This window comes from Gopherus evgoodei, chromosome 1 (genome assembly GCF_007399415.2).
Source record: "Gopherus evgoodei ecotype Sinaloan lineage chromosome 1, rGopEvg1_v1.p, whole genome shotgun sequence".
Classification (NCBI taxonomy): domain Eukaryota; kingdom Metazoa; phylum Chordata; order Testudines; family Testudinidae; genus Gopherus; species Gopherus evgoodei.
In genome coordinates, this window is record NC_044322.1 from 250965905 (window position 1) to 250982754 (window position 16850).

Here is a 16850-nt window from a genome sequence, read left to right on the forward strand (position 1 = left end):
TTGTACTAAAGCTTTGTTGACTATTGTCTAACGTACTTCATTCATCTAGGAGTCTAAAAATTCTGTTCTTTATGAAGGTTTCAACCAATTTGCCTGATACTGAAGTTAGGCTTAACAGCCTGTAATTGCCGGACTGCCTCTAGAGTCCTTTAAAAAAAAGTTGGCGTTACATTAGCAACCCTCTAGTCATCTGGTACAGAGGTTGATTTAAGAAATAGGTTACATACCACAGTTATTAGTCCTGCAATTTCATATTTCAGTTCCTTCAGAATTCTTGAGTGAATATTATTTGTTCCTGGTGACTTATTGCCCTTTAATTTGTCATTTTTTCCCAAAATCTCCTTTACTAATACCTCAGTTTGGGACAGATCCTCATTTTTGTCACCTAAAAAGAATGGCACAGGTGTCGGAATCTCTCTCACGTCCTCTGCCAGGAAGACTAATGCAAAGAATTCACTTAGCTTCTCCACAATGGCCTTGTCTTCTTTGAGTGGTTCTTTAGCCCTTTGATCATCCAGTGGCCCCACAAATTGCTTGGCAAGCTTCCTGGTTCTGACATACTTAAAAATATGTTTGCTATTAATTTTTGTGTCTTTTGTGTGTTTGTGTCTTTGACATAACCTTATTCCCAGATTCTGGACCTTAGCGTCCAAAATTTGGGGGTTAGCATGAAAACCTCCAAGCTTAGTTACCAGCTTGGACCTGGTACTGCTGCCACCACCCAAAAAATTAGAGTGTTTTGGGGCACTCTGGTCCCCCTGAAAAACCTTCCCTGGGGACCACAAGACCCAAATCCCTTGAGTCTCACAACAAAGGGAAATAATCCTGATTCCCTTCCCCCCTCCAGGTGCTCCTGGAGAGATACACAGACACAAGCTCTGTGAAACTACGCAGAGTGAGTCCCCCTCTCCGTTCCCAATCCTGGAACAAAAGCACTTTCCTCTCCACCCAGAGGAAATGCAAAATCAGGCTAGCAATCCAACACACAGCTTTCCCCTGATTTCTTCCTCCCACCAATTCCCTGGTGAGTACAGACTTAATTTCCCTGAAGTAAAGAAAAACTCCAACAGGTCTTAAAAGAAAACTTTATATAAAAAAGAAAGAAAAAATACAAATGTTCTCTCTGTATTAAGATGATACAACACAGGGTCAATTGCTTAAAAGAATATTGAATAAACAGCCTTATTCAAAAAGAATACAAATCAAAGCATTTCCAGCACTTATATTCATGCAAATACCAAAGAAAAGAAACCATAGAACTTACTATCTGATCTCTTTGTCCTTACACTTAGAAACAGAAGACTAGAAAATAGAACTACTTCTCCACAGCTCAGAGGAAACAGGCAGACAGACAAAAGACTCAGAGACACACTTCCCTCCACCCAAAGTTGAAAAAATCCGGTTTCCTGATTGGTTCTCTGGTCAGGTGTTTCAGGTGAAAGAGACATTAACCCTTAGCTATCTGTTTATGACACGCCCCCCAAATTGCAGACAGTGGGGAAGCTCACTGGTGGCAATTTCCTTCTAGAACTTGAAAATAAACAGATTAATACAACACATGCACCTTTACATATACTACTAAGTATATAACTAACAGACTTTTACATTTTAAGAACACTTTTTAACTACTGGATTCTGGGAAACTCTCACGGGAGAGTGCATCAGCAACTTTGTTAGAAGCTCCTGTGATGTGTTGAATTTCAAAATCAAAATCTTGGAGAGCTAAACTCCAACGAAGAAGTTTCTTGTTGTTCCCCTTGGCAGTATGAAGCCACTTTAGTGCAGCATGGTCAGTTTGTAGTTGGAACCGCCGTCCCCAAACATATGGGCGTAGCTTTTCCAGGGCGTACACAATGGCATAGCATTCCTTTTCACTGACTGACCAGTGACTTTCCCTCTCAGACAGTTTCTTGCTGAGAAACACGACAGGATGGAAGTTGTGATCTGTTGCTTCCTGCATGAGTACTGCTCCTATACCACGCTCAGATGCATCTGTGGTTACTAGGAATGGTTTGTCAAAATCCGGGGCCCTGAGTACAGGGTCAGACATGAGTGTTGCCTTAAGCTGGGTAAAGGCTTTTTGACACTCATTAGTCCACTTAACGGCATTTGGCTGGGTCTTTTTGGTCAAGTCGGTCAATGGGGCAGCGATTTGGCTGTAGTGTGGTACAAATCGCCTGTAGTATCCGGCCAAGCCTAAGAAGGATTGGACCTGTTTTTTTGACCTTGGGACAGGCCACTTTTGGATAGCATCCACCTTGGCCTGTAGGGGGTTTATGGTTCCTCGACCCACCTGGTGCCCCAGGTAAGTCACTCTGTTTTGGCCTATTTGACACTTTTTGGCCTTAACAGTTAGTCCTGCCTGCCTGATGCGCTCAAAGACCTTTTCCAGGTGGAGTAGGTGTTCGGGCCAGGAGTCTGAAAAAATGGCCACATCATCGAGGTAGGCAACTGCGAATTCTCCCAGTCCAGCTAGTAGACCATCTACCAGCCTCTGGAAGGTGGCGGGTGCATTTCGAAGGCCGAAAGGAAGGACATTGAATTCATACACCCCCGCATGGGTGACGAATGCTGACCTCTCCTTGGCAGGTTCATCTAGCGGTACTTGCCAGTACCCCTTGGTTAAGTCTATTGTAGAGATGAACTGGGCACGTCCCAACTTTTCCAATAGCTCATCGGTACGTGGCATTGGATAGTTGTCCGGACGAGTTACAGCATTTAGCTTACGGTAGTCCACGCAAAAGCGTATTTCCCCATCTGGTTTGGGTACCAGAACCACTGGAGATGCCCATGCACTGGTAGATGAGCGGATTATACCCATCTGTAGCATGTTCTGGATCTCCCGTTCTATAGCAGCTTGGGCATGAGGAGACACCCGGTAGGGTGGGGTTCTGATTGGGTGAGCATTACCTGTATCAATGGAGTGGTATGCCCGTTCAGTCCGTCCTGGGGTGGCTGAGAACAATGGGGCGAAGCTAGTGCACAGCTCCTTGATTTGTTGCCGCTGCAGACGTTCCAGGGTGGTTGAGAGGTTCACCTCTTCCACGCCACCGTCTTTTTTCCCGTCGTAGTAGACACCGTCAGGCCACTCAGCATCGTCTCCCTGGACTGTAAACTGACAAACCTGTAAGTCTCTGGAATAGAAAGGCTTGAGAGAATTAACATGGTACACTTTAGGCTTTAGTGAGGAATTGGGAAATGCTATGAGGTAGTTTACAGCTCCCAGGCGCTCTTGGACCGTGAATGGCCCTTCCCATGATGCTTCCATCTTATGGGCCTGTTGCGCCTTCAAGACCATAACCTGGTCTCCTACCTTGAAGGAACGTTCTCTGGCATGTCTGTCATACCAGGCCTTTTGCTCTTCTTGAGCATCCTTTAGGTTCTCTCTAGCAAGGGCTAAAGAGTGTCGGAGGGTGCTTTGTAGGTTGCTTACAAAGTCCAGAATGTTAGTTCCTGGAGAAGGCGTAAACCCCTCCCATTGCTGCTTTACCAACTGTAATGGCCCCTTAACCTCGTGACCATACACAAGTTCAAATGGTGAAAACCCTAAACTGGGATGTGGTACAGCCCTGTAGGCAAACAGCAACTGCTGCAACACTAGGTCCCAATTATTGGAGAATTCGTTGATGAATTTTCTTATCATGGCCCCCAAAGTTCCATTGAACCTTTCCACCAGGCCATTGGTTTGATGGTGGTACGGGGTGGCAACCAAGTGATTCACCCCATGAGTTTCCCACAGTTTTTCCATGGTCCCTGCCAGGAAATTAGACCCTGAATCTGTAAGGATGTCAGAGGGCCAACCTACCCTGGCAAAGATGTCTGTTAGGGCCAGGCACACAGTGTTAGCCCTGGTGTTGCCTAGAGCTACTGCTTCTGGCCATCGGGTAGCAAAGTCCACTAAAGTCAGTACATACTGCTTTCCTCTGGGCGTCTTTTTTGGGAAAGGGCCCAGAATATCCACAGCTACTCGCTGAAATGGGACCTCAATTATGGGGAGTGGCTGGAGAGGGGCCTTGACCTGGTCTTGAGGCTTACCTACTCTTTGGCATACCTCACAAGACCGGACATACTTGGCAACATCCTTGCCCATCCCCTCCCAGTGGAAGGACTTCCCCAACCGGTCCTTGGTTCTGTTCACCCCAGCATGGCCACTGGGATGATCATGGGCTAAGCTTAAGAGCTTCTCCCGGTACTTAGTTGGAACCACCAACTGTTTTTGTGGCTGCCATTCTTCCCGGTGTCCACCAGAAAGAATTTCCTTGTATAAAAGTCCTTGGTCTATAACAAACCGGGATCGATTAGAAGAGCTGAGAGGCGGTGGGGTGCTCCGTGCCGCCGCCCACGCTTTCTGAAGGCTGTCATCTGCTTCCTGCTCAGTCTGGAACTGTTGCCTCGAGGCTGGGGTTACCAGTTCTTCCTCAGACTGTGGACTTGGGCTTGGTCCCTCTGGAAGCGATGTAGGTGATGGGGTTGTTTCCGTTGCTGGTGAACCGCTCTCCGCTGGTGCACCTGAGGGTATTTCAGGCTCTGGCTGAGCCTTTTGGGTATGGCTGTCGTGTGTTTCTGCCAGTTCTGGCTCGCTGGCGCCCTCTGGCGTTGAGGTTGAAGATGTGGTTGCACTTGCTGGTGCTGGTTGCTGTTCCAGTTCCGGGCCTGGGACTGGAGGTGCTGTGGCTGTTTCAGTGGTAGGCATGGAATCCGGGTCCACTACCTCTGTCTGGGTTTCTGGTAACACAGACGGGGCCTCTGTGGACGGCTCAGGAACAGGAATGGGTCTGGAAGCTTGCCTGGTTTGGCTACGTGTAACCATTCCCACTCTCTTGGCCCGCCTCACCTGGTTGGCCAAGTCTTCCCCCAGTAGCATGGGGATAGGATAATTGTCATAGACTGCAAAAGTCCACATTCCTGACCAGCCTTTGTACTGGACAGGCAGTTGAGCTGTAGGCAAGTCTACAGCTTGTGACATGAAGGGGTAAATTGTAACTTTGGCCTTTGGGTTGATGAATTTGGGGTCAACGAAGGATTGGTGGATAGCTGACACTTGTGCCCCCGTGTCTCTCCACGCAGTAACCTTCTTTCCGCCCACTCTCAAATTTTCCCTTCGCTCCAAGGGTATTTGAGAGGCATCGGGGCCTGGGGATCTTTGGGGTGATGGTGGTGTAATGAATTGCACTCGCATGGTGTTCTTGGGACAGTTGGCCTTGATATGTCCCAGTTCATTACACTTAAAGCATCTTCCATCTGATGGGTCACTGGGCCGAGGTGAGTTACTGGAGACTGGTGAGGTTGAAGAGTAGGGTATCTGTGGCTTTACTTGGGTGGTATGTAGGGTCTTTGGCTGTCCTCGGTTGTAGGGTTTATGGTCTGTGTGCCCCCTGGGGTAATCGTTCCCCTTGACAGTAGCTTTTTTGCTTTCGGCCAGTTCCATCCATTTGGCTCCAATCTCCCCCGCCTCAGCGATAGTTTTGGGATTTCTATCTTGTATGTACCGTGTGATGTCTTCAGGAACACCATCCAAGAACTGCTCCATTTGTATGAGGAGGTTCACTTCTTCCAAGGTTTGAATGTTGTTTCCTGTTAACCAGGCCTCATAGTTTTTTGCAATGTAGTAGGCGTGTTTGGGAAATGACACCTCTGGTTTCCATTTTTGGGTTCTGAAGCGCCGACGGGCATGATCTGGGGTTATCCCCATCCTGTATCTGGCCTTGGTTTGAAAAAGTTTATAGTCATTCATTTGCGGCTTGGGCATTTCAGCTGCCACCTCTGCTAAAGGTCCACTGAGGTGTGGTCTTAATTCTACCATGTACTGGTCTTCGGGGATGCTGTACCCAAGACAGGCTCTTTCAAAATTTTCCAAGAAGGCCTCGGTGTCATCACCTGCCTTGTAGGTGGGAAATTTCCTGTGCTGTGGAGCAATAATGGGCGATGGGTTGTTAGGATTGGCTGGAGTCTGTTGCTTAGCCTTTTCTAATTCCATGGCCTGTTGGTGGGCTTCCCTCTGGAGTTCTATCTGTCTTCTGTGGGCTGCCTCATCTTCTGCTTGTTTCCTTCGGTAGGCCACCTCTTCTGCTTCTAGTTTTCTTTTGTGTGCTGCCTCTTGGGCTGCCTGTTTGATGCTTTCTTCCTTTTCTTTCAGCTCCATCTCTTTTTGTTTTATTTCTAGTTGTCGCCTGTGTTCAGCTTCTTTGAATTGGTCTTCGGCCTTAATTTTTGCCTTAGAAGTCATGATTCCTGTTTTCTTGTGTTGGGGTGCCCTCCGGTGTTTATCCTCTGAACTGCAGGTTCTCTGTTGCCTCCTGAAGTCTGCCTAGCAACAGTGCTTTTTTCCTTTTCTCTCTCTAGCTAATGTTCAATGAAGGGAAACCAGAAAAACCACTTTATTTGCATGCATATAAGTGCTGGTACTTTGCCTCCTAATGGGAGGGCTATTGCATGACAAAAGACCCTTAACAGTCTTCTCGCTTAACATGCAAACCACAAACTGCTAGAGAGAGCAGAAAAAAAAAATTTCTCTCTGGTTCCCTTTTAAAACCAAACTGTTTCTCTCTGCTAAAAAGCCCTTAGCAGAGAAAAGAAAAATATAATATTCCTACTGGCTTCTGGATTCTGTCTATATCCCGCCGCTGCACACCATGACATAACCTTATTCCCAGATTCTGGACCTTAGCGTCCAAAATTTGGGGGTTAGCATGAAAACCTCCAAGCTTAGTTACCAGCTTGGACCTGGTACTGCTGCCACCACCCAAAAAATTAGAGTGTTTTGGGGCACTCTGGTCCCCCTGAAAAACCTTCCCTGGGGACCACAAGACCCAAATCCCTTGAGTCTCACAACAAAGGGAAATAATCCTGATTCCCTTCCCCCCTCCAGGTGCTCCTGGAGAGATACACAGACACAAGCTCTGTGAAACTACGCAGAGTGAGTCCCCCTCTCCGTTCCCAATCCTGGAACAAAAGCACTTTCCTCTCCACCCAGAGGAAATGCAAAATCAGGCTAGCAATCCAACACACAGCTTTCCCCTGATTTCTTCCTCCCACCAATTCCCTGGTGAGTACAGACTTAATTTCCCTGAAGTAAAGAAAAACTCCAACAGGTCTTAAAAGAAAACTTTATATAAAAAAGAAAGAAAAAATACAAATGTTCTCTCTGTATTAAGATGATACAACACAGGGTCAATTGCTTAAAAGAATATTGAATAAACAGCCTTATTCAAAAAGAATACAAATCAAAGCATTTCCAGCACTTATATTCATGCAAATACCAAAGAAAAGAAACCATAGAACTTACTATCTGATCTCTTTGTCCTTACACTTAGAAACAGAAGACTAGAAAATAGAACTACTTCTCCACAGCTCAGAGGAAACAGGCAGACAGACAAAAGACTCAGAGACACACTTCCCTCCACCCAAAGTTGAAAAAATCCGGTTTCCTGATTGGTTCTCTGGTCAGGTGTTTCAGGTGAAAGAGACATTAACCCTTAGCTATCTGTTTATGACAGTCTTCAAGTTCTTTTTTGGCCTGCTTAATTATAATTGGCGAATATCAAGCTCAGACATCTTAGTTTGGGAACTCCTGCCCTAGACTATAGGCTTATCTAAATAGAGAGGGGATTTTACAGGGATTTTACACTAATTTGCTGATGTGCATCTGCTCTATTCACTTTTAAACCTCTTATCCTTTACTGAAGGAAGTGTAAGAATTATATATACAAAAGATGGTCAGATCTGATATATAGAGAAAATTACTTGTTAGAAGACACAGCATGACATAAAACTTCTAGTCCAGAAGTTAAAGTCAGACTGCCCACATATTTGTGACTCTGAAATTATATATAACATTACTGTTGTCAAGTGAAAAGTGTGAAGTGAGGTTTTTTACCCACAAAAGCTTATGCCCAAATAAATATGTTAGTCTTTAAGGTGCCACCGGACTTCTTATAGTTTTTCTGGATACAGACTAACACAGCTACTCCCGATAAGTGAAGAGAGCTATTTTTGCCTCCAAACTCTTTGTATACTGCTGGAACAGAACCCAGTGCCAGAATTTATGCTCCACTTCAGGTCAGTAAATCTCTGGATTAATCCATCTGAACACAGCTCTATCACACATTTTTTATTTCACACTCCTTCCAACTAGTGCCAAAGAGTGATGTTCTGCAGGGATGGAACTAGAACACAGGTTTGTGGAATGGCTGACATCTCCAAGCCACTATCCTGCATGGACCTATGGTAGGGCTTCACACATTATCACACAGACCTTGTGGAAAAACACACCAGCAGCAGTAGCATCTCAGAAGGCTGGGCTGACAGCTTCTCTCATGGCACCTGATTGGTTTATTTAAGCCCAAGAGGGGCTCCAGGAAGTGTTGATGCAATGAGGTGACTTCCCCCACCAGCCACAGTGGCAGATCTGCCTTTTACTCGCTTGCTCTCTGACTCCCAACACCAGCTTGGACCCTCTGCTTTTGCCCTTGAATGATCTTGACCCCTGGCTTCAGTACTTGGGCTCTGTCTCTGTCCCCTAGTTTCAGTCCTGTGACTCTGACTTTTGACCCCTAGTTTTGGTATGGAGCTCTGATTTCAGCTTTGACTCCTGCCTTTGGCATTTGAACTCTGGCTCCATTCCTGCCCCATGGGATCAGTATGTGGATCCTGCCCCCAGTCCCATATTCAGGCTACTGCCCTTAGTTTCTGACCCTCATTCTGACCCCTGGTCTCTGGCATTGACCCCGACCACCAGGCCTGACTGCCCAAGTCCTGGTAGTGACACAGAGAGAAAGGGGACCCTAAACCCGTGTTTGCAAAAATCCAAGAATGTATACATTTGAATTTTTTACAACTATTCCAGCAGAAGAGCCACCTAATTTTCACCTCAGATGGCCAGTCTAGCTCCGCTCTGCAGAAATAACAGGGTAAAAGTGACAACTTTCAGACAAGTTACCCAACCGGAGATGTTGGCACAGCCTCACATCTTGCCCAGAAACTCCAGGCAGCTTGGCAAATCTTGGCGCCAACCAGGGCCTCTCACTTGTTTCAAACCTGTCAATGACAGGCTTAATTCCAGACACTGGTCATCTGACCAGGCAAGTTCTGTATCATTTATATTTTAGCATTAAGATCAAGTGCAGATCACATCAATCACAGTCAGCTTCCAAAGCTGTAGAAAAACCCAAATACTAGCAATACTGTGTGACAAGCAGTGCATTGTATCTTGGGCAATGGGACTTTAACCACTATGGAAATACACAACCTAGATGGTGGTATTGCTGTTATATATGGAAAACAGAAAACTGCACTGAAGACCATTTACAATAGAGAATATGTTTCAAAGTATCCCTATGCAATTTCCATGAAAAGAGTGGTGCTCAAAGCTGATCTATGCAGCTGCTTCTGTCTCAATGAAAAATTCCGAATCTGATCAGTCACTTCCCACTAATTTAGTCCCAAACCAGGCTTCCCTTAGGGTTTCCAGAGGCTAATTAGCTAAACACAAGAAACCCTAGTTGCTTACCATAGTAAGTGTGGTTCTTCAAGATGATTTGCAAGATAGGCAAGGAGGCTGGATTAGGGTGACCAGATGTCCTGATATTATTGGGACCATCCTGATATTAGGAGCTGTGTCTTACATACGCAATACACCTCGGGAAAAAACAAAGTGTTCCCATTTTTCACACTTGCTATCTGGTCACCCTAGGGTTGATCCAAATGAGTGAGTTATTCTTCTCACAATTAGTTATGTGAATCCTTCTTTTTAATAGATTAACAAGCACTAGTGACCCTCCATAGCTGCTGTTTACTAGGGGTTTCTGGGAACATTCTTTTCTCAGAAAGGGGACAATTTTCAAAGAACAGCTTGTGTTTTCTAGCACACAAGAATACTGATTCAAGATCAGAAAATGACGTGGAGAAATTAAAGTGGTTTGCAGGGAAAGTTTTAGTCCTAATATCTCAGCTTCCCCATGCAGCTAATTTTAACTATTATCCACAGAGGTCTGTACAGGATCAGTGAAAGTAGCCAGAATCTCCCAAGTTTCATTCTGCTGCTGCTTGGGAAAGTTAGCAGCAGCAGTGTCATAAACAGATAGCTAAGGGCTAATGTCTCTTTCACCTGAAGCACCTGACCAGAGGACCAATCAGGAAACCGGATTTTTTCAACTTTGGGGTGGAGGGAATTGTGTGTCTGAGGTCTTTGTTTTCTGGCTGCCTGCTTTCTCTGAGCTTTGGAGAAGTAGTTCTGTTTTCTAATCTTCTGTTTCTAAGTGTAAGGACAAAGAGATCAGATAGTAAGTTATATGGTTTCTTTTCTTTGGTATTTGCATGAATATAAGTGCTGGAGTGCTTTAATTTGTATTCTTTTTGAATAAGGCTGTTTATTCAATATTCTTTTAAGAAATTGCCCTGTATTGTGTCACCTTAATACAGAGAGAACATTTGTATGTATTTTTCTTTCTTTTTTATATAAAGCTTTCTTTTAAGACCTGTTGGAGTTTTCTTTACTTCAGGGAAATTGAGTCTGTACTCACCAGGGAATTGGTGGGAGGGGGAGATCTGTGTGTGTTGAATTGGCTAGCCTGATTTTGCATTCCCTCTGGGGGAATAGGAAAGTTCTTTTGTTTCCAGGATTGGGAACAGAGAGGGGGAGTCACTCTGTGTAGTTTCACAGAGCTTGTGTCTGGGTATCTCTCCAGGAGCACCTGGAGGGGGGAAGGGAAAAAGGATTATTTCCCTTTGTTGTGAGACTCAAGGGATTTGGGTCTTGGGGTCCCCAGGGAAGGTTTTTCAGGGGGACCAGAGTGCCCCAAAACACTCTAATTTTTTGGGTGGTGGCAGCAAGTACCAGGTCCAAGCTGGTGACTAAGCTTGGAGGTTTTCATGCTAACCCCCATATTTTGGACGCTAAGGTCCAGATCTGGGAATAAGGTTATGATATGGTGGCAGAGGTGGGATAGACAGAATCCAGAAGCCAGTAGGAATATTATATTTTTCTTTTCTCTGCTAAGGGCTTTTTAGCAGAGAGAAACAGTTTGGTTTTAAAAGGGAACCAGAGAGAATTTTTTTTTCTTTCTGCTCTCTCTGGCAGTTTGTGGCTTGCATGTTAAGCAAGAAGTCGTTAAGGTGCTATCACGAGTCTTTTGTCACACAATAGCACTCCCATTGACAGTCATACCAGCACTATATAAATGCAAATAAAGTGGTTTTTCAGGTTTACTTAACATTGAAGATTAGCTAAAGGCACTGTTGCTAGGCAGACTTCAGGAGGCAACAGAGAGCCTGCAGTTCAGAAGAGAAACACCGGAGGGCACCCCAACACAAGAAAACAGGAACCATGTCTACCAAGGCAAAAATTGAGGCCGAAGACCAATTCAGAGAGGCTGAACACAGGCGACAACTGGAAATAAAACAAACAGAGATGGAAATAAGAGAGAGAGAAAGAGAGGCAGCCTACAAAAGAAAACTAGAAGAAGAAGAGGTAGCCTACCAAAGAGAACAGGCAGCCAAAGAGGCGGACCACCGCCGAGAAAAGGAAAAACAACAAAAAGAAATGGAAAAACAACAAAAAGAGAATGAAGAGAAGGAAAAACAGAGAAAACATGAACTGGAGTTGGCAAAAGCTGGGCTGCACGTGCCAGCCAACCCTAACAACCCGGCGCCAATTATTGCTCCACAGCACAGGAAATTTCCCACCTACAAGGCAGGTGATGACACCGAGGCCTTCTTGGAAAATTTTGAAAGAGCCTGTCTTGGGTACAGCATCCCCGAAGACCAGTACATGGTAGAATTAAGGCCACAGCTCAGTGGACCTTTAGCAGAGGTGGCAGCTGAAATGCCTAAGCAGCAAATGAATAACTATAAACTTTTTCAAACCAAGGCCAGATACAGAATGGGGATAACCCCAGATCATGCCCGTCGGCGCTTCAGAACCCAAAAGTGGAAACCAGAGGTGTCATTTCCCAAACACGGCTACTACATTGCAAAAAACTATGAAGCCTGGATAACAGGAAACAACATTCAAACCTTGGAAGAACTGAACCTCCTCATACAAATGGAGCAGTTCTTGGATGGTGTTCCTGAAGACATCACACGGTACATACAAGATGGAAAACCCAAAGATCTCGCTGAGGCGGGGGAGATTGGAGCCAAATGGATGGAACTGGCAGAAAGCAAGAAAGCTACTGTCAAGGGGAACGATTACCCCAGGGGGCACACAGACCATAAACCCTACAACCGAGGACAGCCAAAGACCCCACATACCACCCAAGTAAAGCCACAGACACCCTACCCTTCCACCTCACCAGTCTCCAGTAACTCACCTCGGCCCAGTGACCCATCAGATGGAAGATGCTTTAAGTGTAATGAACTGGGACATATCAAGGCCACCTGTCCAAAGAACACCATGCGAGTGCAATTCATTACACCACCATCACCCCAAAGATCCCCAGGCCCGGATGCCTCTCAAATACCCTTGGAGCGAAGGGAAAATTTGAGAGTGGGCGGAAAGAAGGTTACTGCGTGGAGAGACACGGGGGCACAAGTGTCAGCTATCCATCAATCCTTCGTTGACCCCAAATTCATCAACCCAAAGGCCAAAGTTACAATTTACCCCTTCATGTCACAAGCTGTAGACTTGCCTACAGCTCAACTGCCTGTCCAGTACAAAGGCTGGTCAGGAATGTGGACTTTTGCAATCTATGACAATTATCCTATCCCCATGCTACTGGGGGAAGACTTGGCCAACCAGGTGAGGCGGGCCAAGAGAGTGGGAATGGTTACACGTAGCCAAACCAGGCAAGCTTCCAGACCCATTCCTGTTCCTGAGCCGTCCACAGAGGCCCCGTCTGTGTTACCAGAGACCCAGACAGAGGTAGTGGACCCGGATTCCATGCCTACCACTGAAACAGCCACAGCATCTCCAGTCCCAGGCCCGGAACTGGAACAGCAACCAGCACCAGCAAGTGCAACCACATCTTCAACCTCAACGCCAGAGGGCGCCAGCGAGCCAGAACTGGCCAAAGCAAAAGACAGCCATACCCAAAAGGCTCAGCCAGAGCCTGAAATACCCTCAGGTGCACCAGCGGAGAGCGGTTCACCAGCAACGGAAACAACCCCATCACCTACATCGCTTCCAGAGGGACCAAGCCCAAGTCCACAGTCTGAGGAAGAACTGGTGACCCCAGCCTCAAGGGAACAGTCCCAGACTGAGCAGGAAGCAGATGACAGCCTTCAGAAAGCGTGGGCGGCGGCCCGGAGCACCCCACCGCCTCTCAGCTCTTCTAATCGATCCCGGTTTGTTATAGACCAAGGACTTTTATACAAGGAAATTCTTTCTGGTGGACACCGGGAAGAATGGCAGCCGCAAAAACAGTTGGTGGTTCCAACTAAGTACCGGGGGAAGCTCTTAAGCTTAGCCCATGATCATCCCAGTGGCCATGCTGGGGTGAACAGAACCAAGGACCGGTTGGGGAAGTCCTTCCACTGGGAGGGGATGGGTAAGGATGTTGCCAAGTATGTCCGGTCTTGTGAGGTATGCCAAAGAGTGGGTAAGCCTCAAGACCAGGTCAAGGCCCCTCTCCAGCCACTCCCCATAATTGAGGTCCCATTTCAGCGAGTAGCTGTGGATATTCTGGGCCCTTTCCCAAAAAAGACGCCCAGAGGAAAGCAGTACGTACTGACTTTAGTGGACTTTGCTACCCGATGGCCAGAAGCAGTAGCTCTAGGCAACACCAGGGCTAACACTGTGTGCCTGGCCCTAGCAGACATCTTTGCCAGGGTAGGTTGGCCCTCTGACATCCTTACAGATTCAGGGTCTAATTTCCTGGCAGGGACCATGGAAAAACTGTGGGAAACTCATGGGGTGAATCACTTGGTTGCCACCCCGTACCACCATCAAACCAATGGCCTGGTGGAAAGGTTCAGTGGAACTTTGGGGGCCATGATACGAAAATTCATCAACGAATTCTCCAATAATTGGGACCTAGTGTTGCAGCAGTTGCTGTTTGCCTACAGGGCTGTACCACATCCCAGTTTAGGGTTTTCACCGTTTGAACTTGTGTATGGTCACGAGGTTAAGGGGCCATTACAGTTGGTGAAGCAGCAATGGGAGGGGTTTACGCCTTCTCCAGGAACTAACATTCTGGACTTTGTAAGCAACCTACAAAGCACCCTCCAACACTCTTTAGCCCTTGCTAGAGAGAACCTAAAGGATGCTCAGGAAGAGCAAAAGGCCTGGTATGACAGACATGCCAGAGAACGTTCTTTCAAGGTAGGAGACCAGGTTATGGTCTTGAAGGCGCAACAGGCCCATAAGATGGAAGCATCATGGGAAGGGCCATTCACGGTCCAAGAGCGCCTGGGAACTGTAAACTACCTCATAGCATTTCCTAATTCCTCACTAAAGCCTAAAGTGTACCATGTTAATTCTCTCAAGCCTTTCTATTCCAGAGATTTACAGGTTTGTCAGTTTACAGTCCAGGGAGATGATGCTGAGTGGCCTGACGGTGTCTACTACGACGGGAAAAAAGACGGTGGCGTGGAAGAGGTGAACCTCTCAACCACCCTGGAACGTCTGCAGCGGCGACAAATCAAGCAGCCTCACATTTATATTTAGAACACTCCTCACAACTGCTAAGGCTAGAAACATTTTAAAATTAAACAGCAGACAGAAAGAAACCATGCACCCTCACTTACTAAATTAAAGCAAGCTTATTTTGATCCTGTATCTTTAATAATGCCTTTACATTATTACTTTGTGTAAAGAAACATTATACAGTTGCTGCAGGGAATGGGAGATGAGATATCTGGAAAGGGTCTGGGATTGAAAGTGTTTCCAAGAGGCCCTCTCTTAAGAGGTAGCCTACAATGCAGACATGTTTTAAAATAATTTAAAAGCCCCTGTAGCAGGCAAATTATTTTTTCTCTGGACCTTTGGAAGATGGTTAAAAAAAACCCAAATTCCACCTGGTATACAAATCCAATTCTAATACAATTACTTGCACTTAACTAGGACTTTCCATCAGCAGATGTCAGAGGTCTTGACAGAAGTTTCAAGTATTATTCCCCTTTTACAGATGGGAGAACTGAGACAGAATTTCAGACCAAAATTTTAAAACACAGTCAGAGATTCTGGGTGCCTAAACCTGGGGGCACTTTATGCCTGATTTTCAGAGGCCCTACAATGAACAACAGCAGCTTCCAAAACTGGCAACTGTGGGTGATCGATTTTAATCAAAGTTCACAAGAGCAAATAATGGGAGAGCAGCACCCAGGCTATTCCCACCCCAGGCCACGGCTCCCTGTCACAGGTCGGGCTCGAGGCGGATTTGTGGGGCGGGGGCGAAAGGCTGGGGACCAAACCCGCTGTGGGCAGGCGGCTGCCACCCACCCCAGGCCAGGCGGGGCCGCTAAAGGGGGGTTTGTAACGGGGTGGGCGGGTGCCGGTCACACACCCCGCGCCTCGCTCCTTGCCTGGCGGCCCGTTCACCTCAGCGGCCGAGGGGCGGGTGGGGGCCCGGGAGCAGCCCCGGCCCGTGTCTCCGCCCGCCGGGGCCGGTGGAGGGTGCGGGGCTCCCCCTCGCGGCCCGGACTGCCCCGCCCCCGCCGCTCCCCCCGTCCGGACGGCGCTTACCGGCTGCGAGCAGTCGAAGGGCGGCGCGGCGCTGAGGAGCAGCCGCAGCCCCAGGGCCCCGGGCACCAGCAGCAGCAGGAGGGGGAGGGGGAGACGCGGGAGCGCCGCGACCACCCGCCCCATGGCCCCAGCCAGCGCAGCGGCCGCCCCGCACCACGGGCCCGGCGCCGGTTTCCGGAGGGGGCGGGGCCCGCACTCACCTGAGGAGGAGCAGGGGGCGGGGCCTCGTGGCGGGAGGGGGCAGCACCTCGCGGAGGCGGAGAGGGGCGGGGCCTCTAGGCCAGGGGCGGGGCCAGGCTAGACTGGCGAGGGAAGGGGCGGAGCTAGGCGGGAGCTGTACGGAAGGGGACGCGGCTTAGAGGAAAGGAGGGGGCGGGGCTTGTAGAGCCGGGGCTGTGGTCTGCCCCCTGGCCGCCGGGGTCGGAGAGCCGGCGTGCCTGTGCCGGCGGCGCGCTGTGTGTGTCGGCGCGAGGCTCCCCGGGGGGCGGGGCACGGCGCCTAGCGCTGCCGAAGGGAGCAGTGCGGACCCGCAGCGGCCGGAGGCGACGGGGAAGGCTGCTGCGGGTTGAAGGCTGCAGCCAGCGCCGGTTTGGTACCGTCATGGACGTGGGACCAGGCCCCGGCGGGGGCGGTGACTCCCGCACACCGTGTGCTCGGGGACCACGCATCGCAGGCGTGCGGCTGTCCCGTAGGAGGGCGGGAGTCGCTGCGTGCTTTCCTCTGCCCTGAGCGCCCCACAGGAGCAGCCCGAATCTGTCTTGCGGGCGGTCCCAGAGTACAGAGTGGTCTGAGGTCTATTCCAGGCACGGAATGTGTTTCTGGGGAGGTGTTATTTTTAAACATGTTGTCACTACCTCCACTGAGACACTCTCCTCCCTGCTTTCTGCTCCTGGAACAAGCACGCTTCCTGGCCCCCTCCCCCTGCTCGCTCCGAAAGAACATATTTGAGTAAGAAAGTGTTGGAGCGAGCATGTTTTGAAAATTACCTTGTGTTTCAGCAGCAATATGGATCCAATTAAAGTTTTCTGGTGTCTGAGCCTCATGAGTATTCACTTTCCACACACCTAACCAGTAAACAAAGCTAGTGACCTGGCCATGCTGTTCAAACAGTTCATTATAGGTCTCTGGGGAAGAACAACATTCTGGAGGCTGCTGTCACTGAATCCTGTAAAATCCTAAAAGTAGGTTATGTTCAGTTGCAAAGAGAAAAATGCAAGGTAAACAATTTCCT

At 48.1% G+C, this 16850-nt stretch overlaps 1 protein-coding gene across 3 annotated transcripts in view; it reads right to left on the reverse strand.

Annotated features, from left to right (window-relative positions):
• The window catches only part of IL17RA (interleukin 17 receptor A), a 55136-nt gene extending 39406 nt beyond the window's left edge, over positions 1–15730 (reverse strand). The window contains exons 1-2 of one of the 3 annotated variants that reach the window (XM_030542956.1): positions 15620–15685; positions 9509–9636 (exon numbers count right to left, since the gene is read on the reverse strand). In XM_030542956.1, the coding sequence (XP_030398816.1) occupies positions 9509–9511 (3 nt within the window). In that variant the 5' untranslated portion in view covers positions 9512–9636; positions 15620–15685. Of the gene's footprint in view, positions 1–9508; positions 9637–15619 lie in introns of all 3 variants that reach the window. The other 2 variants (XM_030542949.1, XM_030542962.1) reach the window with 2 other exon arrangements.
• Positions 15731–16850: the final 1120 nt, after the last annotated feature.